Consider the following 22,036-nt stretch of genomic DNA (forward strand, 5'->3'; position numbering starts at 1 on the left):
AAATATTTTCAACAGTCTCTTTACGGTCCGATATTCTTTCTGCATTAATACGTCGTAAATTACGCATGTTTTCCTGATTATGATTTTCCAGGGCATGCGATTATTCTCATGATACCGTTCATTATTACGACGGTTCTCGAGCCATCGCGTCTGATTAATATTTAATTCACCGTGGACCATTCGGATCATTAATTAGCCGCGCGAAATGAAGGACCGCCGATCCGTAGAAACGGATCCGTGTCTTTAGACATCCGCTTCCTGCGGTGCTGTACGATCGTGCCACGAAAATTATAGTTTACGAGCAACAGGTGGTTATAACGAATATCATATTCGCGGCGTTATATCGAGCTCTCATAATCACAGGATCCTTCACGCTTCACAGTTAAATTTATTCAAGTGCGAACAACTCGCGCGATAGATTCGCAGATTCACGGATGAATTCTTAGAATTCGCGCAATCGAGGAGAGAAAAAAAAACAGGTAGAATATCTGTGTCAAGATTAAATAAGTGCACTGAATATTCTGTTTATTTCGGATGAAGAGAATTTAAAGAGAACGAGGGGTTCTATTTTTAATCGCAATCGCTGCAATTACGCTTGAGTTCTGCTTCGTAACTCATAGCACTCTCGATACATTGAGATATATGAAGAAAAATCGAACACGCGCGTATAATCAGACGTGTTAATTAAATAGAGATAAATTACACGTGTGCCCATCTAAAGAAGCAATTTTAGCAATATCTGTGTGACGACGATCAAATTCTTACAGCAATAAAGTACAGATGTGAATGTTCTCGCGATAACTAGATCCTCGTCGATCTTCTCAATCAATGCATCTCGTCAATTATGCTTGCCGACAAATTAAAAGTCAATCGATCGCTCGCAGGCTGCGTAATTAATCGCGTTTGGGCGGGATATCGTTCGAGGCTGCGATTCGCATTTATAGCGATCGGCGCTCGATCGAAATTGAAACGTTGCCCTCCCTTTCGACACACATGCGCATACACACATATTTTTAATTACACGTCTGCAACGTTCTACTTAAAAATCAAACTACACCCACGCGCGCTTACACGCATGGAGATGCGCCCACGCGCCCGGTATGAATTATGCATCGGCCAATCGCGTTAACACTTGCAAAATAGCCGGGCGAGCAAACCTGGGCGTACGGAGGATGTGCTCCTAAATACAGTTACTCGGTTCCTTTACTGGAGGCTGTACATACTTTATGAATCTATTGATCCAGGCAATAAAAATCTGATAATATTCCAGAGTTGAATGAAAGTAATCAGATATACGATCCAAATTAACAAATATTATATATGTGTGTGTGTGAAATAAGAGATATAAGTATAATTGGCTATATAAATGATTTTATATAGCTAATGAAATAGAGAGAGAGAGAGAGTCTTGCATTAAAATTCAATATTTGGTCAGTTATTTCGCTTGAGGATGATTAATATTGTCGAGTAAAAGCTCGATTACGTAACGCAGCTTTTAGAGTTAAATGTGAAATTATTGCACGTCCGTCGTGAGTAATGTGAGCAACCAAATCCATAAATGGTCGTGATATAACGCGCGTCCGCTAAATACGCGGCTACAACGTATGCGACATTATCTATGTTTCGTGCGAAGTGTGAGTTTCGCAAATTAGGACCATTAACTATGCATCGACGCGAAAGCGCTTTCATCAATCGAGAGTTTTGCATCATTATGCAATAATGCGATGCCAGACAGGCTGTAAATTGTGCACGACCAGATGGTGATTTATGAGTCGTCGTCAGGACGGCCGGAGATATTTTTCTGAAACGCGCGAAATAGGAAAAGTCTCGTTTAGACTTTCGCGTCATCGTACTCGGCGGAGCTATCAACTCGCGCACGACGCGGCTAATGAAAATGTTGGGTCGCCGTTGCTGCAGACTAGGCAACGTGATATTTTTCAAGTTGATTAATACCACTTTGGTGGTGTAGAGAGAGATTAAATCCGGTGAACAATAGCTTGTTCGTTGCAAGGTTCCCGAGGACGAACGGGAACAAAACGAGCAGTCCGCGACGTCGGCAAAATCGACGGTAAATTTTGCAGCGCTAGAAAATCGCCGCTGATTATATAACGGTAAAAAGTTATTTATATTCAATTTATATCTATCGCTTCATTCTAACACGAATTTAACTCGCAATAAAAAATTTTTGCCGTCACTATTGGGTACAATATTGATATTTCATATGAAAAATATCGTCCACGGACTATGCTATACATACGATAAAAACATGGTCCGCGCAACCGAAATTCATTTTAATATTTTCGATCATTATATTGGGATATATTAATAACAAGCATATAAGTAATATTATTAAATCACATATATCGCTTGCATCGTATCGCATTGCTAATGCTGCAATTGCCATTTCGTCAATTTTACTTCAATTCAACTTCCCGTAAACTTGGATCATGGGTTATTTTGGAGAACGTTTGCTGCATTTGCGTGTGTCGATCTGCGTGGTATCGACGAACCACTTGATTCTCCTTCCAGGTGAACTAGAGCGAGGAGGAAACGCATAGCGAACAGGTTGCCTGCGACCTACACCTACACGTAAACGCGCGATACGCGTGATGTGTGCGCGCATTAGCGGTTAATTAGTGCTTAATTATTCGGCTCCCGTTCGCGTCGAGAATAAGGCGACATGACGGCGCGTTTCCGCTCGTCTCACCTCGGCCCTACTTGAGCGAGAAGAGGGAAAAATCTCAACGACACCGGCCAACTTACGCAACTATCAAGGATGCAGGGCGTCTCGACGGAGGGCACCTCACCCGGCGGTCGTCGGCTCTCCCGCAGTTTTCACTCCTGCCTTCGCGGAGCCGATAACGACGATCTTGAATCAGGTACCTAGAATACAACGTTGCATGTTACACATTCGCGAGTGGATCGGCAATACTGTAATCGCAATATCGTTAACGTTTATTAGCGCGAGCGGAAGATGTCTTAGCAGATATAACGATGGATGTTTATCAAGGTTTTTAGATAACGCCACGTACATTTATTTATTTTCAGATTACGCTAATTATTGTATACAATAATATTGAGATGTAATGGAAGGTTTTCTTGCTTCCAACAATTCTTTTTATGGTGCAGAACAGATGCAGGGCGCGTAGGATAATAACGTGCGTAATTAATAAAGTACGTAGGTGAGCCCTGCGCAATATCGCGTGCCTACGCTCGTTAAAGTCATACTTGCCTTTTCCGATAGTCGACGCCTCGCGATATGAAAGAGAATTCGAATTACGGAACGATTACCGAACAGTTTTAATTGCTCGCATTGTCTTGCGTTTCTTTCCACATTGTCGAATTATTCGATTGTTCTATTTTTCATACTTGAATTGTGAGATTTATAAAAGTAAAATTATTGTAATTATTTATCTGAAACTTTTAAGTATTTTGGTTAGCAGATTTTATACAATCCTAGTATGAAAAAATTAACAAAGAATTTTTATTATCCTATTTTCTCTTTTTTTAAAGATACTGTGACTTATTTTATATCTTTAATGCATATCCAGATGTAAAATATATTCTTTCCTCAAACGAAATGCAGATGAATATGATTTGGAAACGTTACTAAATTCACAAAACTCGATTTCTGCGGAACGAAATGTTGGAGAAAGAAACTTCAGATGAACTATTTTCGACGAGACAGCGGGACGTTGGCGGTTAACGCAGTCCTCGTCGTAAAAGTCGCGCGTACAGAAATATCGTAGTTGATACTGAACAGATGACACGCATTCTCTCGCACACGCGCGCGTGGAAAGTGTGTGGCGCACCCACGTGACTTACTATTTACGAGAGAGGCATGCTCGTATTGATACTCACAATCACGATCACACACCACAGCGGCTGGCGCGCGTAAGCGAGGAAGACCGCGTTAATATTTACTTTCATACACTGCCTCCGTTCGCGGCAGTCCATTCCCGACAGTATCGTGTTCACTGTCTCTAACCGACTGTGAGGACTCTCCGTGAATCGATCCGGTGTCTCGACCCGTCGATCCTCCACGCGATACCACAGCCGATAATTACTGTCGAAGATATTCGCCGTGGACGAATAAATTATTTGTGAAGACAGACATGTGTGAATAGTGAATGAAGCAAACTAATTTTTCGCATTATTCATTTCCATCGCGTGTACAGACGTTTCTCGATGTTCCGAAGTGATTGATCGCGGAATCGTTACGCACGTTCAGAATATTCGTCAATATTTATGATTGTGTGTCCGAGCTGAATGGATCGACTGTCCCTAGCTGTCGATTCTTGGGAACAATAGTTGTCAAACAGATGGCACTTTAGTGTTGTATTTTCTCTATGGATCTATTGGTGATTTATCGATTACTGGATGTTCTAAATTCTAAATGTGCCATTGTTAAATTCGCACTTTTGACAATAAGTTTTATAATTTATGAGTATTAATAATTTCTTACCAGAGATATTATCGCACAAAGGACATTGTTTTTAAGAACAAAGAGTCATTTTGATCTGCCAAAAATGATATAGCTATTTTCTTCATCTGCAATCCATAATTAATTATATATGTCTGATATAATAAACGCAAGAGGACAGCGTGCTGAGCGACTGTGTGGTTATCAATTTGAATAAACGTACTATCTATAATAGATGAAGTGATTCGTGTCGGCAGCATACGCGATAATATTCTCGCGATTTGCCAATGTTTACGACGCATGTTCACGCAATGTCTACAAGTTGTAAAAGATGTTTCACCTGCCGTTGTTTCGCCGTCGGCTTATTGCAGAGTACATAATAGACGCCACTTCGTGTAGCAAGTCAGTCGAAGAATTGCAAAATAACCGAACACTTTACCACGTTGTTCATCGGGTGCTATCGATCTCGAGTGAACAGGAAGACTTTCTATGGAATCCGTTATCATCCGTGAGAATCGAAGCCGGCGTTTACGCGATCGTTAATGCCAAGAAAGATATTCCTCCGTCAGCGAGTCGATGGAAAATCAAGGGTTCGCGAGGCGAAAGTTCTTCGGCCGTCGAGTAATTTACATCCTACACGCTGCCGGAAATTGTGAAAATTCTGCGAAGAAACTCTAAGATATTGTTAATATCCTTCTTATCGATTTTCCGTTACCGATGTCCCTCCTCGACGTGACTAATGCTTCATGAAGCAACAACAATGGAAATATGTTAGAATGAGAGAGCAATACATGACTTAAGTGAAGGATGACACAAAAACGAATATAGACACTCTTTAGTCGCATGATTCCTAGATGGATGATCTAATAACCGCTTGCAGACTACTCGACGTGTTATGAGATAATTCAAGTTGTCAATATGAGGATCCGTTACGTGCCACAAGATACTGGAAACTCCCACAGACGTATGTCTCATTCCTATTTTTAATTGTGTAACGATTAAAATAATTTAGTATAGTTTCCAATTTAGATAATATCGAATTTAATACACCTAATATTTTTCAATATTTCTCATTACGTTTTTAATCACGTTTACGTTAAAAATTTCCGCACAAGCATGTTGTGAAAGAATCAATTCGACAATGTTCGTTTATTTTTTTATTTTTTTTTTTTATTGTTTGCATTCAATTTCTATTTTTTTATTGTTTATTACTTACGTATAATCAAAATTTCTATTTTTGTGTGTTTAAAATTTCCTATTGTTTCTCTCTTATGACAAATATTTTTATTGCGTATGCAAAAAACAGGTAAAAAATAATTTTTTATATTTTTCAGTTATGTATTTTTACATTTTTACCGACTTCTTTGCAAATATTTTTCTGTTTCTTCCTTTGATATTTGGATTCGTCAGCTTGGGGAAGCAGTTCGATACTGTTACCAAGTTGAGTGTCGTGTCGCGGTGGAAAAAGGCGATCCGTTACACGCGCGATATGTGTGTTTTGCGCGGTGCCTCTTCTGGAGTATCGAACTCAATCTGGTGCGTCGTCTTTCTCAGAATGATCCCACGAAAGTCCCTGAAACATACGTTGATGTCGTTTGATGTCGACGAATCCCATATCGATAAGTTACTTCCGCCGATTTACAATGAGAGAAGCCTGATTTTCGGCGATTTTCTCGTAACGAAATGCGATTTAATTGATTTTGATTTAAACAGAGAAGCAGCATGTGTACACACATATATGTTAAAATAAAAATATTGCTCTCCCGTTATTCCGCGTCGCAACATATTGAGGTGCAAAATCGCGTTAATTTTCTGTCAGGTAATTTATATCGCGGATTGTTTCCTTCCTCGCTAAATGTTAATATTATAATATCTTGCTTTGTTTGCATGCTGCGTCGACTGATGATTTTACGCACAATACAGCAAAAAGTCGGATAATGCATTGTGATGTGTGTACTCTATTACAATTTGCGATAGCACTTTTTCGCGGTGTATTTATTTTAAATATTATGTTATTAACAGATATAATTGCCAGTATGAATGAAAGGCAAAATACAAAAACACATGTATTTAAATTAATCGTAATTCCGCCTCTGCGAAATTGCTGCATTAAAATTCAAACGACTGAACCGAGGGAGTGTTCCGAGCGTATTCAACGTTATTATATGATTTCCGAGATGTTGCGTTTTAGCAACGTCAAGCACCATTAAAATATAATTTTCACAAAAATGTTACCTCGTGAAACAAGTATTATACAGTGAAAAATAATAGTGGCTTTATACAGGCATCGTTTGCAGTATTTTCCGCAATCCCTGCTTTACTCGTTACAATTTTATAGCTAGATATACTGCTGCGTGAAAAAATGTCAATAAATTCGAGCAGAAAAACTTTATATTAGCATTTTAATAGAATTTTTTGCGAAAAATAAATTTTTAATATAGAAATATTTGTTTACTAATAATATTGATATAAGAAAATCTTTGTGTAGCAAATCAATTTTTTTTAATTTAACTTAGTTCTTCTAACAACTTTTAAATTTTTTAAAAATATGAAAGTTATAGGCATAAAAGTTTATAGAAATTGTGCTAAAAATCAGAATAAAATACAATGTACTATTTTTAAAAATTATAAGAAAGTTGTATAAGGTAGCAATATTGATCGAATCCTGATGTTAATTATTCGAGCAAGTTGTGTGTGTGTGTGTGTGTGTGTGTGTGTATGTGTGTGTTTGTGTTTGTGTGCGTGTGTCGCTAATATCCGATAATTACTTGTCAGAGGAAAATATGTTCTATGATCCTGCAAGCGCGCTTCTCTTGGCGTGAACAACAATTACGCGAGTAACCACCGTAAAAGACGTTACACAAGCGCCTTCGCGTTTCGCTTTTACGCGCGCGCAAACGCCTCATGACGTTTGTCATGATGATCGTAAAGTGGTGTTTGAATTCGCGTTGAAGAGAAATCGAAATTGCAGATATCAATGCCAGGCCGGCCGGGTCTTCACCGATCGTATTTCGTGGCTTGCATGACATGTGTAATTTTATAATCTATACGTTTCCCCTCTTCTGAAGTTACGACATTCAATCCCGATCGAAAAAGAATTGAGCATTTTAGAAGTGAACCGGCATCAGCATTTCACTTTTAATTTGGCTTTAAAAAATATTGTGACCATCGCGCGCAGGAGACGATTATTGCTGACTCAGATATATCATTACCATCATAATTAGAAACGTGATGACTAATTCTCGTAATCATTTACGTAATGCAAATTCTGACGATATTTCGAACGATTCGTTACGCCCTTGGAACGTGACAAAAACGTAAACATTTATTTCTTTGTAACTACTTGATTGTATATTATCGTGCAATATTTTTTATTTATTAGTAGATTATTTATGAGGTATAAAAAACAAGCCGCTGAATCGATTAAGATTAAGCTTGCATGAGTTAACTTCATTTCTGGCACATAAATTACTGGCACGTTATATTTTGTTGAGATTTTTATATTATACTTATGTATAATATTTTACAAAATAATTATCACGAAATGATTAGTGTTACTGATTTTATCATTTAATATTGCTCTGAATATATCTTTTTCTTATCTCTTTTGATTTCCATAGAAAGTTGGCACTTTCATGTGCTATCTTGGAGTTTTTCGTAACAAATCCAGAATGTAATTGGATATTAATCATAATTAACACTGGAATAAGGAGCAGATTAATACAAAACATTCCTAAATGGATTAGCTTGTCTGTACTTTCGCCGCAAGAGAAACTTGTTACGCGGGATTGGGATGGTTAAAAAGTCGCGCGAAAAGTCTCAAGAGTAAATTCATTTACGTTTGCGCAAATAAATTTACGACTTACTTCAACCTCCGCGCACTTAGCGGCCATTAGTAGTCGCAGACGTTCCAGACAGAATAAAATCTCTCTCGCTCACATGTTAAATAACGTTGTAAATCTAGTTTCGATGACGGTTACATGTCTATCGATGTCGGGCGATCAATCATCCGGTTCGATTCATGAGAAAGCAAAAAGAACATCAGTCCGTCGTTTCTTCAAATGCCAGCGCGTTTCCTTTTACAATCAATGAAACTGATCCTGTTACTTTCGAAAGTGTTAACAAAAACAGGATGTAACCGCGATAAAGTTTTAATAAAGTGATTTTCTCGAATCGTTTGATTTGCATAAATTGATACTACATTGAATTTCTCTTCTTCAGACGCGAGATAATAAATTACCATTTATTATATGCATATCATTTACTTTATAATTATTGTCGCGTACATGGTAAGATTAGCAAATGCAAAACATTATTTACACTAATTGTAGAGTGCACTCTACAATTAGTCTCTCCTGTCTGACGCTCTTGGAAATACAGCGCATATTTTTACGTTCTTGTTGTACTAAAACAATTTTCCTTGTTTTTTTCACGGTTTTCCGCACCGTTGAATTGCAGCGGTCGATTTCACATTTTCAAGTATCTTATTGGAATTGAATTGAACTAGTCGCGCTGAGATGAATACGCATTTGTCTCAGAAGTTGAGGATGTAACTCGATCGACCGTTCGCGGTTTCATTAGACAGTCTCCTAGGCCGCTAATATTTGTGCGTGTTCCGCATATTTCCACGTCACATAAGACCTACCGCAGTCTCTCTGGGAGAGAGAAACCTGCAATTAGTCGAGAGATCTCCTTCAGCGGAGACTGGTACAGCACGGTTAGACAAAACCCGTTGGCTGTCTCTTCATGGTCGAAGTCGCTGTCTTACGGTGCTCGGTGCCCGTAGTAGCGTTCCCATGCATACACGGTGTGTGATAATTATTTCGCAATATATATTCATTTAGTAGAAAGTCTTTTCGAAAACTCTCTTTGCGTCTCTCAATGGATCGGCGTGAATCGGCGACATTAATTGCGATGAATTGGCACGTAAATGTTAGAAAAATTGGGAAGCATATTGAAAAAAAGGGAGAGATATTAATTGCACGGTTCTGCTTTTATTTCACATAAAAGGATTTTCCTTTAACTGCATGTCGATCGAAATAAATGTCAAGCCTTTAAATAAGACTCAATGAAATCCGGTCGAGTGGCTTCTTTTAGCATTCGATATTGCAGAAGGAAGAAAAAGGGTTGCAGTTTGTAATTAGTATGACTGCTTGGCGCGCGCAATTAGACGAAAGTGTCCACACGCGGATGTAACATCTTACCTGTCTGCCACTCGTTGTCGCACTTGACGTAGCGGGGCAGCCGGTACTCGCGCGAATTGGAGCGTGTTCTCTCGGATACGGTTAGGGCGTCCATTACAGACGTGCGACGCGCCATGAAAAAGCTGTCCCCGCGAAAAAGTCGCGAAACGAAGCCGCATAACAGAACCGACGCGGCAGAACGCGGCAGATTTCTGGTTCCGTGATCGCGGATGCGTGCAATTGACGCCTTTGGCTCTTCTCGAAAATAGGGTCGCTATATTGAAATGAAATCGTTAGATCGAAAGGAAAAAGCTACATTTTTAACATCATTCAGGGCTTTTGATATTTTGTAGCATTGATTAATATCATTATTAACAGAATTTATTATAGAAAGATGAAATGTATATAAATATTTGGAAAAAATATAAAATTTCTCTCAGAATTAAAAATATGTAAGCGGATTATGGTGAAGGTTTTAACGATAAAGTTATTGTTAATAGCCGGCGAATTTGCAATATTGTAAAATTCGATTTTCTGAACATTTTGGCGCAACGGTCTATATAATATGAATGTAATTATTTTTTATTACAGGTGAGTCTAAGAGCAGATCCTTACCTAGAACCGCTCGATTAGAACGGGACCGCCATGTTCGAGGTGAGTGACGAGCGAAAACACATCCTTTTTTTTGGCAGATCTCGTTTTCTTTCGCGATTATCTTTTTCCTGTCTTGCGTACAAAATATTAGTGTGTGCAGCTGATTAGAAAATATGTTAAAATTAGAAAGAGTTAAAATATTGCGTTATGCAAGAGTAAGACGGACGTTGCGCTTTTTTTTTAATGCCTTGGTCGCGATTAATATAGCAAATCAATCAACACTACTCCAATCTTTTTATTTGTCGCGTAAAATCGACATTAACATACAGCCTACACTTATTGCCTCTATAATTTTTACAACGAACAATACCGTTCATTGAATAAGGTGACAACAGTCTACCATTTACAATAGTAGGTAGTTTAAATATGCAATGCTGGGTTAAGAAAAATTCTTTCATCGACTTTGCCTTGACATCTTGTAAGAAGGACTATGTTCTAAATATAAACGCCTGAATGGACGAACGCGCGATAATATGTTAATTTAAGTAAATGTCATGATAATGTGTCCGCAGAAGCGTCACTTTCCGAGGTCTGTGGCCAGTACAAACTTTTGTAGATAGTAATAACGGAATTTAAAATGATAACGGAAATACGTTATCTTTGCAAAATTGCGAAAAAGTGGCATATTAATTAACAAGTTTAGTTTAATTTTAAAAGAAAATAATTCTTATTTAATCATACATTGTGAATGATATTATGTTCGAAACACATTATGCAATTTAATGAGGAATGACGTCAATCACAACGGTAGATGAAACACGTCAAACAATCGAGTGAAAGTGTAATGGTAATTAGCATTGTCTACTTTTGATTCGCTGCTGTATCTTTAATTTGCATTGTTAATCACACACTGTCATACTAATGATAAATCGATTACAAGGCCAAAATTCTGTAGGCGCGAAGATAAATGACAGAATCAGTTTATCATATGATCAAACGCGCGCAATCGCCTTAGCATTCTTATGAATAATAATTATTTTGCTAATTTGCTAATAAACGAATAATGATACTATTTTATATAAGTATAAAATGATATTTATTTATCTATTTTCAGTATGCAATTTTCGTTTATCTTTAGAGAAAGAAAAAATACACTTGACATTGTGACATTGTAAAACGTAAAAAGAAACATTAACTTCGACTTATGCTATATCCATCAAATTGATTTTTGTGAAGTCCTCGTACATTTCATTTTCCGCGCTCGCAATTTTATTACCCGAATCAACGACACGAGAATGGAATTTACGACGGGTAGGAACGTACTGATGCGTTTTTACTTCCCTGGCCCTTTCTCGTTCGCACCGTAAAAGTTTAATTGTTCACGGGACGAAATTAGATTTTTTTCCGCTGACCACACTTGGCTGTGGAATTTCTCAGCCGAAAAAAACTGACAATTTTCTGGCGACGGAATATTCATAATTTTCGCATGTAGTTTATCGCAAAATTAATAAAAACATTTTGAACAAGATCGGCGAATCAATAGTATTGCTGAATAAGAGCATTTTATGAAAATTGCATATAACGGTGATGAATATTTTTCAATGTATTTTAAATCACGTAAAATAAAAAGAATACATTTTATTAACAATTAAATATTGTATATTTATCATAATATTTTCTAATTTGTTATCAGCATATATTGACAGGAAAGTAATATATTTTAGGAAAATAGAATATTTATATTATCAAGTGCTGGATAAATCAGAGGCGTAATACAGAACACAACTTTATCGGCGCAATCGGTATAAGCAGCGTGCATCTAGCATACACCGAACTAGCATGTGGCGTTGGGTACGGCTCGTTCTGGAAACATAACTCTGCGAGAGCTGCTGATAAAACAGAAATCTTCCGCAATTAGTACAATTGCAATATCAGTAGTAAAACCAAAAAAAATAACAAATTGCAAAAAACGTAAGCTTTCTAATTAATAAAAATAAAAAAATTTATTACTCTAAAGAATATGAAATTAAAAAAAATTAAAATTTATAATTTTTGCAAATCTAATTAATTTTACAAACTGTTAAATTCGACACTACGTGTCAAATATAGAAACTTATTTTTATTTTAACGTTAAAAATTATTTTCATTTCAAGATTCATAAGAAAGATTATTTCTCTCGATGTTTCGAAATGATGAGCGAGACTAAGCTCATGATCGAAGCACGAGATGTCTGCTCGTTAATTACTATCAATAATTATCAACTACAAAGCTATCGTCACGCATGTTCAGACTGTTACGTCGAGTTCTCGACGTCAGACTCTTTCAATTCGTATGCCGTAGTATAGCGTATGAACATTAACGGTCCCGCACCCCCTACAAGGCGAGCAACGGAGATGACGGTCAGATCGTCGTATATGGCCGTCCATTCGTCGGATCATTGACCGAGTGTATGGTGTTACCGTATTCTTCACATCGCCGCACGGCTCGCGCGCGCAGGCAAATCAATTTCCACTTAAAGTCCGCTTAAAGCTGCTTCCTTTCACGTTCCGCTCGTAAACGCGCGTTACATCTTTCTATCTGTACTTATCCGCGATCTCTATCCTTGCCCGCACGACGAACGCTCGGCGGAATCGCGTGACTTTCGTGGAAATTGCTTCCCCGCATTGGCTAACGATCTTGACAGATTCCCGCTATTCATTAAGCGCACCCCCCGCGGAAATTAAGCGCTCGCTTTTTGCGACGATCTACCCGAACGTCAACGTCGGTGGTCCGTATCATTGATAACCGCAATTTACCTTGGTTTCATCGTTCATCTAATTGAGGAAATCTACGAGAGATCGATAGCGATTGTTATAGCATTCTTCACGTTGATAGCCGTATTTTATTTTAAATCAGCAAACTCGCTGTAATTACCTTTTAATTACCTTTATGATCTGAATTGTTTTTAGTTCATTAACTTTGCTACACACATTTTTTTAAATTCCAAATAAAATTTTTTATTAACAAAAATTTTTTTCCAAAAAAAATTTAGAAAAATTACGAATTCCAAGATTCATATTTTTATTATTATTTCATTATCTATAGTCTTTTTTATGGCTTTTTTGCTTTTATCTTATGTGAAAGTGATTAACTTGATATTTAATATAAATTAAATATTTAAATGATACTTTCCATAAATAAATTGACAAGTTAATAGCAAATTATGGCTTTCTTGATAAGCAAATTGTAGAGAGAACGTTAACAACTAATCGTTGATTGCTAACTTGTCGTTGCTCTCAGGACTGTTTTGTTGCGTTAACACATCGTTCCGCGGATACCTTCTACTCTTTAATCTCACTCCTTTCCCACGTCTCGTCCAACCTCCATCTATCTTTCAGCAAAGCGACGCACTTATTCAACGCCGCAACATTATCTCTCCTAAATGCCCTTAAAAGTTCTTCCGCTTTGCGTCAAGTGGCCTTTACAACGTAGTTAATTCTACAAAAATTTATCCACTTGCGGTTAACTTATGAGTGCACAGCAGTGGACGTACTTCCGTTTACATAAATAGCCCGACGTTTACTTAAGCGTATAATAAACAAAAATACTGCGCCCTCTTGGAGAATAATATTACTGTGTTATGAAAAACATGTGGCTACATTCGATGTTCATGCAATGCATTTTAATGAAAGCTTATCATTCATTAGCGCGTCTACATTATATAATTAAAAGCAATACCGCAAGAAATGTCTTTTTTTTTTTATTCGATAATAATCTGCTATTTTTATTTATTTTATTTCAATTGATTGACAATAGAAAATTCATCACGAAATATAGGAGAGGCCATATATCAAAGCATGTGCGAGATTCTGCAGTCTCATGATGCAAAATGTACACTGAGAAAGAGAGAGAAAGTGCTGCAGCTTAATGTAACAGGAATTATGCAATAATTGAATGACTATTGCTAACACAATTTCACACTTACAAATTAATCTTCTCCCTTCAATTTGCAATAATTGCCAACTCTTACGATAGCGAGTTTCTCGCTATCAGTTTGCGTTTTCTTTGTAGCGGCGATATACAGCGACGACAGTTTGCATCGTGTTGCATCTCGAGTCGCTAAAACTGAGTGTCTTCTGCAATTGCATAGTCACGTATTTTCCGTCTCTCGCTCTATCTCGTAGCCATAATCTTCTTTCACTCTCTCTCTCTCTCACGCTTCTCTCCGCGTACCATTTCTCTGTATCACTGTTCCAGGGGTGTAGCGAAATATCTCGGTTCCCTTTTGCAGAAAATTTTAGAAAGAGAAACAGGAATGTAGAATTGCTTCATTAAAGATTGTTTGAAAAATTGCGACACATGTGTATAGGCGTTTTCATAAAAATTTTTATATATACGTTGCTTGTATACTTTAATAATTTTTTTTCATTTTTCGTTAGGGCTTCGTGCATATTAAATGTGGTGCTCACATTCGGCTGTGTCCCTATTTTTGCCATGGGTTTCTTGTTACTGGGAATATTCCCGTGCTCTCCACTCACACGTGGTATTCTGTCTTCCCCCCCCCCCTCCCCTTCATGTCTCGCCTTCTCTGCTGCTCTCCGCATACTCGTTCTACTCTTCCTTCTTTTAACTTGTTTCGTCTTACGGTCTTTTCTCTCTCCAGTAGATTTTACTCTGATACCGTTGATGTTCCAAGATTCATTCTTTTCCTTGTATCTTCTCGATCGAGAACGTAGAGTGTCATAGAAATGTGTCTTGTGATCAAAATAGAATCCATAATTGAGAGATTTTTTTTTAAACTAAATTTATTGATATTGTTTATGTAAAATTATAATCTTAATTTCATAAATATTTAAAGAAAAAAAAATTTGTTTTGAAATACAAAGATAAAGATAAGTATAAAAGAATTAAAAACTAATATTACGATATAAAGCGGGTAATAGCGATGCAAATTGAAGAACAGCGCATTGTGCTGCCATTTGCTTGGGTAAAACCCAACTATCTTTCATTATCGCACAGATAAAAACTTCTACCATGTTTTTCACATAATGGCCATAGTATTTGAACTTATAATTTCTCTTATGGTCCGCAGCTACTGTCATAGTAATTTTTAATATAAAATTTTCTCCGCATTTATACGATTTTATACGATTGCCCTGTGCATCAATATGAGTTTAAAACTGCACGGTGTAGTGAATTAATACCTGTCGGCCATGTCGGAGATACAAGCATTTCTAAGACCCACTCTGCAACTCCGGAACGCGATATCCTGGAAGAATGACCAAAAAAGTTTCATCTAGCAGCTGAGCTGACCAAAGCTTATATTCCGAATGAGATACGCAACTATACTATTAACTATTGGCACTGTTCTTCCACTAACTGTCTCGAGTGAAATCGCTCTCATCCTGTGAATGCGGATACTGAAGTGAAAAGAAGGAATTAAAAAAATTATGTTCAAGGTTCTCGCCATAAGTCAAAATTTTACGAATGCTATTGCTAATCCGTTTGATCATTAGCTTGAATTAACGGTTTTTTCTAACAATAAGCGAAAAATATTTGTAAACGCTTTAAATAACTGAAGATATAAGAGATTCTTGGAAGATAACGAGGTTAATTCTTTTCAAGATTCAATGCATTTTGATATTACGCTTCTTCTCGGCGTTGCACCGATGCGCAGGGTCGAGAGGGATTGTTAAACGCTTAAGCAGTGCCTATAAATTCATTCCTAGGCGTTGGTGAGAGCATTCCGGCGTGGAGAGCACGGAATTTCTATCTCGCGAGCGAGCTCGCGCGTAAGGTACGACAGATAAAGGGAGGAGTCGGGGATGCCGCCGAGAAACGCCGGCATAGTTGCTTTAGACGGCGTTACTTCTCCTTTTTTTCATTCTAAGCCCGTCGTCGCAATGCAAATATGTTCGATGTAAATGCTCGCGGAGCGGCGGTAACGGAAGTCGCGCGCTCATACTGCCGTGGATCGTGCGCTCCGTTATATTTCCTGCCCGACGCGAGGCGTTCCGGCGCCTCCGCACGTGCATCCGTATTAATTCACGCAAACGTTCTCCATGTAAATCCCATCGCCATCCGGACCGTCGCGCCGCTTTTGAGCCCGGAATATAGCGCGCTTCTAGGAACACGCAAGCTTTCCTCCGCCGAAGCTTCTTCCGGAGCAAAAACCAGCTCGTCGTCGATATAAAAATTAACTATCCAATGGCATTGAATAAATTTAATATGAAAGATATTAAGTCGATTATTTAAACTTTCGACATTTTTTTATACGAATTCATTAATATTAAATCTGTAATTTTTTACGATTTTTCTAAAAATTAAGCAAAATTTATATTACATAAAACAATTGAATTTGGAAGATGGGAAAACTATTTGACAACATATTTATTTTTTAATTCGTGTTTTTTACAGAAATACCATTTTACATACATTTTGAATATAACGAAAGAGTTAATACAAGTTTACGAAATTATTTCGTAGCGACACATGTGGATGTATGCTAAAAAGAAATATTGCAATCTGCTGAGGAAATGCAAAGCAGCAGTGATTTCACTCTAATTTTAAGTTCAGTTACCGAGCAGACGTGCCTCAGCGTATTTCGGTGTATTATGTTCGACGTTCCGGAAATAAAATCTCCTTCTAACGTCGCGCGCGCAAGCACCTATATGCAATGATTTCCGGCTGGCTCCCCAACGTTTTGTTTGTTTCTCTGTTAGCGTCGTGACTTGCTCGCCGCTATATGCGAAGAATCACAAAGTAGAAGTGTTCAGCCACACGCCTCGACGTACAGAAATTGATGTGCAGGGAATATAAATCTGTTACGTGATATTGGCATATTATATTTCAAATGAAGCGATACCTTCACGTATGATCATTTTCCAATCATAATTATTTTCTAACTTTTAATTTCTCAACTATACCGTTATTCTGGATACGAAAAACTTTCTGATTGTGATTTATAGATTTATCGAGCCAATCAATCTTTATTTATATTCGATCAGTCATCCCAAATACATTGTTGCTCCGCTTTGTTCAATTCGCCGTACATACTCGTTTTGAAGACCGTTTCTTTTCGACCGACAAACCTCGTATCTTTTTTCCGGTTGATAGGCGGCAATATGTTTCTTGTAGCAAGCTGGCGGCTCCTGCGAGCCAAGCAATTGTATCGCGTCTCCGAAAATTCTCTCAGGGATTAAGTCGACATGTGTAACCGCTGCTGTCTGATGTACGAATGCTTTGGCTGACTTTGCGGATTCTATTCGCGCGGCCTCAGTTTGCAATATCTGCTCCGAAACTGGACGCTGAAGGTGTCGCTGATCGTCGAGACGATCTTGCGACGTGCGCACTTTTATCGGAGAAGATGTTACGCATAATACAGCAGCTTTCCTTCGAGATTGCGAAGAATCCTCGCAGACCTCTTTGGTTGTTGATCGTTGGACTGGCTGGCAGCAGCTAGCTGGACAGATTATTTTTTTACTCAATTCTTTCTTCGAGAAACTTCGTATCTCGGAAGAATCGAGACCATTCCTACGTGGCACGTGAGAAAGTAGATCTTTCGTCCGTGAACAGGGCGAAATATCAATTTTCAGATCTGCTCCGTCTCGACATGTGAGTTTATCCGGAGGGAAACGGCACGTCACTTCCGGCTTTGTTCTTTGACACGGAATACCTTGTCCTGAAAGATCCTGTCCACAAAAATGTTTCGTCCTTTCATCAGAAATGGTATCGGTAGCATCGATTACTTGCCGAATGACTTTGCCAGGACTATCATCCTTTAATTTCGATTCCAGACAAATGTAGTAGGGAATTTTATCATCTGTGCTTGCTAAACACTGAGTGGCCAAAGGATTTTCGGATGTCGGAGCGTGCTCGATCAAGATCATTGGCTGATTACGCGTCTTATCGTCACTGTAGAATGTTTCAAAAAATTTGTTCGATAATGGACAATACAATATTTTTGAAATTGGACTATCGAGCTGCTCTTCACTCCTGTTCACTTCTAGAATTGTTTTCGATACTTTGCCAGCTAAAACTACTGATTTATCGGTACAATCTTGAGATTTTAGAAAGTAAGATGCTGGAAGCAAGATGAATTTATTAGCTATTTGATCCTGAGAACAGATCTTAATCGAGCTTGCTTGTTGCTTTGTGTCTTTTCGTCGCGATATCTTTCTGAAAACAAAAACAATTGTTTAAAGAGAAATCATCTATCGATTTGTATTTATTTCCGTCTGCTCAGAGCGAAAAGTTCAATATAATTAATAAATTTTAAGCTTGCTATTTCGAATACTCCGCTTTGATCATTCACTCGTAATATTTTAACATCTTTGCGGCTACATTTCCATAATTTTCGTATAAGTCGACGATATACATTTTTTGTTATATTATTAGATATTTTAAATACAATTAATTGCAATCATTGTTCTCTTAAGCGTGTCGCCAAGTTAATTTTTCATTCGACAAAGTTACGTACGTCGGTTGATTTCGTACCTCGAAAACGGCAATCTCGTCACGAGCGAGCACGAATTCTGAGCTGCGGTGTCGGCGGGCACCTGGACGATCCGGACCACCGGTCGATCAGCCTCCAACCGATACTCTAGCACGGTGCATCCCGGCGGATACCGCGAGCAATGGTGGCAGGTGGGCAACGTGGTCGGCGGACGTTCAAGGCCGCGGGTCTATCGGGATCGAATTACATACAGCTCGTATTGCACATGCGAGCTTATGCGCCTTTATCCTGCGGTACAGCCCGGATGCTCTTTAAGATCTTTGCTTGAAACTCTTTGAGCGCACCTTCTTCGCGTATAATAAATTCCACATTAAATGTCTCCGATCGCGGCGAAAAGAAATCGCATGGGACCTTTATCGAGTAGAGTGGAACGTTTTTTTTTTTTAAAGCCACGATGTTTACTCGAGCTCGAGTTACACGCGTCCTGTGTCGCTCGGCGACTTGGGCCACTGATTGCACTGCCTGTTGTCAGCTTGTTAACCGATAGAGAAATGTTTCTATTTTTCTTACTTTTTATGTTAACTATGTTGCGCAAAACCTACTTTGTGACGCTTCGACATACATTAGTTACGCTTTCAGTTTGCGTTGGCAGCTGAATGGCTGAGTAATAGCGATTATTTTATTACGGAGAATATTCGACAAAAAAATTTTTGGAGGAGTTACCGTTCATGTAAATTCCTCCATTTTCTATCCAATTTACTATCAAAGCTTTGCTAAAAGTAGGAAATAGTATTGTCGATATCACAGTTTCGAAAAAAGAATTAGATTATTTATAGATATAAATACTGACAGTGCAAGTCTAATTGCGACTTAATTACGACCGTGCGACAAATTGATATTTTAATTGCCAGCTGGAAAATATCGCATGACGAAGTGGCAGCTTCACGGCATTTACTCGTGGCGCGCGTTAAAGGATGGAGAAGACTCGGCAGATAAGAAAGCGAGGAGAAAGAATGAGGAGATAAAAAAGGAAGGACAATTGCGCGCGAGACGTGCGCAGCTGTCCGGAAGAAGAAAATGCGCGAAGTGCTTGCGAAAAACGCGAAAGAGGAAAGTGTAGAAGGTAAAGAGAAAAATACGATGAGAGGAATCTTCCTCTCGTGATGACTCATTTACGGCTGCATACGTCATTCCGCGAATTAACAGAGACAGTCTGCGAGTCTTTTCTTTTTCCACATTTAGCCCGCGAGCGAAACACGAAGGCGTCGTCCATCGTCTGGGCCTTTTTGTCACATCAGAGAGAATGAATGAAACGAATCTTGCGCGTAATTCATGAAATTTTATTCTCGAACAAGATGCGCCGTTCATTCGTGACTTAATTTAGAATTTTCTTAATTTTAAGAGTACAATGAAGCGAATCTTTGTTTAATATTAATACTTATTTTAGTCAACGATACAGATTTTACTTTTTTACAAACCATTAAATTACTTAAAAGAATTCTGAAAACTTGTAGTTAAAATTAACTAATGTGATGTAATCATTATTGATTTTCTTACTTGCAATCGCGGTGTTTTCAATTGTTTGTCAGTTTTGTCGCAAAAACCGGGCATAACTTCAGTTTCCCAATCTTGCCTAAAAACGTATAAACAAATCATATATGAAAACTTAAGTCCAGAGCAAGGGAATATCATTCGGACCGCGCGTTCCTCTGGAAGTGTTAAAAATTCTAGTCGCACTAATGACTGAAAGTGGCGTGTACAATGATTGACAATAATGGGCACGTGAAGGTATAAGGCCGGAATAATGCGTGACAATGCCGGTCGCAAAAGTTGCTTCGCGGTACGTGATCACGAATGCGATTCTCATTGTCGAATGCCCGCGAATTTTGCACTGGTCACTAAACTGGGGGTCCGCCTGTCAGTCTGTCTCAGCGTCCGTTCATCGATTCAAATCCTAAATAAGCATGCTACCCAATGTCCAGCAAACATATGCAAATCGCCCTACTACTCCCCTACGGAAAAAGGAAGGTACCGACATTATGTTACAGCTGCCCTCATTTGGCTCCGTATAAATTCTTCCGCTCGATTTCATATAACTGCGCGCCCCTAATGCATTCCACTTTGGAGTAATGAATAAAAATTTGTACCGGATCATTTCTGTACAGCGCCATTATAAGTGCCGAACGCTTAATGGATCATTTATGAAGTACGCGCTGCGCAAAAAGAATTATTCATTCATTATCGAAGAAAAGCGTACATCATTTTTTAACAATTCATAACTTTGACACGTGTCCTGTCATCTTGTGAAATTTTCATACCAATTTGCATAGAAATTAAATTCTCGGAAAATTTATCGCATCTGGTGAAGATTAATTTTATTCCCTGAATTTATTTCTCGACTTGAAGAGAGATTTTAAGACAAAAGTTATTGCAATTACTAAACGTACAGGTTAATGTCGGCAACTTTGCCAGTCTTTCCGAGAACTTTCATCACTTCGTGTAAATCTACAGTTTCCGCTTCTCTGCGTTCTTTGTTAACTCTTGGAGATCCCCTTAAACCGTTGATTTATCTTCTTTTAACTGCCTAAAACTTTGAACATTGCAACTGAAATTTTGACACTTTGTGATCGTCTGAAGTTAATCGAAATGAACAGAGTGATATTTTTTTTAGAACGTATGGAATCGATACAGAAAATAAGTCAGCGAAGGAGTCTTTCATTTCAAATTCGAGTTATCCGTCAATTTTATTTATTTGATATACTGTATTATATTAAAATATGTATATTAACTTTTATTTCAGTGTGATTAACGTATGTTTGTCAAGCGTTTTTATTTCAATCTATGAATGATCAGAAAAATCTTCGATAAGCAAAGATAAGTTCGAGCTGATTAGGTAAAGTATACGTTTAAATATCACTAGATAGCATTGGCGTGTAGCATGCGCTTGTTCAAACAGCGCGGCAGACAGCACCTATGCGGTTTCGTTCCGCTTGAACGATAGGACAAGCATAAAAGCGACTTGGCGCACATGCGACGAGAGAAGTCGCGGGACCTTTCGCTCTGCAGAAAACGGGAGCAACGGTTGCTCGAGTTTCTTATTTTTTTTCCGTTTTTCTTTGAACGAAGATTCTTTGTGCAAGAATCGTCAATTTTTAATCTTGAGTAAATTATAAGATTAACAAATTTGGTGTATTAATAATGTAGTAAATTAGCAAATTAATCAACAGTTGTGAATGTTTAGTCATCTTTAACGACAAGCTACTCAAAGTGCGTACATAAAAAATACTAATTACATCGAAATTTTCATTGAGATTTTAATGAAAACTTGACGAAGAATTTATAAATTGTTGAATACATCTCAACGTAGGAAACGTAATGCAAAGTTAAATTCAAGTCCCGAAT

The 22,036-nt window shown here is 38.1% G+C and overlaps 2 protein-coding genes and 1 long non-coding RNA gene across 17 annotated transcripts in view; 1 reads left to right on the forward strand and 2 right to left on the reverse strand.

Annotated features, from left to right (window-relative positions):
* The window catches only part of raskol (Ras GTPase-activating protein raskol), a 270,162-nt gene that overhangs the window by 184,278 nt on the left and 63,848 nt on the right, over nt 1–22,036 (forward strand). For 6 of the 12 annotated variants that reach the window (XM_067355454.1, XM_012360327.2, XM_067355452.1 and 3 more), the window contains one exon: nt 10,198–10,260. The exons of 3 other annotated variants lie outside the window; for them this stretch is intronic. In XM_067355454.1, coding sequence (XP_067211555.1) covers nt 10,198–10,260 — 63 coding nt within the window. Of the gene's footprint in view, nt 1–2,743; nt 2,880–3,912; nt 5,388–10,197; nt 10,261–22,036 lie in introns of those variants that run through there. 3 more of the 12 variants (XM_067355455.1, XM_012360332.2, XM_012360333.2) reach the window with 3 other exon arrangements.
* The window catches only part of LOC137000012 (uncharacterized), a 58,483-nt gene that overhangs the window by 33,596 nt on the left and 2,851 nt on the right, over nt 1–22,036 (reverse strand). For all 3 annotated transcript variants that reach the window (XR_010890329.1, XR_010890328.1, XR_010890327.1), the window contains exon 2: nt 2,764–2,883. This is a non-coding gene — a long non-coding RNA (uncharacterized lncRNA). The remainder of the gene's footprint in view (nt 1–2,763; nt 2,884–22,036) is intronic.
* LOC137000002 (uncharacterized) lies at nt 16,566–21,781 on the reverse strand. 2 transcript variants are annotated; one of them, XM_067355482.1, is made up of 4 exons: nt 21,082–21,781; nt 20,192–20,267; nt 18,676–18,863; nt 16,566–18,357 (listed from the first exon to the last, which is right to left on the reverse strand). In XM_067355482.1, exons 1-4 carry the CDS (start codon nt 21,123–21,125, stop codon nt 17,187–17,189), a joined length of 1,479 nt encoding a protein of 492 aa, XP_067211583.1. In that variant the 5' UTR covers nt 21,126–21,781; the 3' UTR covers nt 16,566–17,186. The 2 variants fall into 2 exon arrangements, with proteins under 2 accessions (XP_067211583.1, XP_067211582.1); XM_067355481.1 differs by lacking the exon at nt 21,082–21,781 and having other exon boundaries at nt 20,192–20,653.

This window comes from Linepithema humile, chromosome 5, assembly GCF_040581485.1.
Source record: "Linepithema humile isolate Giens D197 chromosome 5, Lhum_UNIL_v1.0, whole genome shotgun sequence".
In the NCBI taxonomy this organism is placed as follows: Eukaryota; Metazoa; Arthropoda; class Insecta; order Hymenoptera; family Formicidae; genus Linepithema; species Linepithema humile.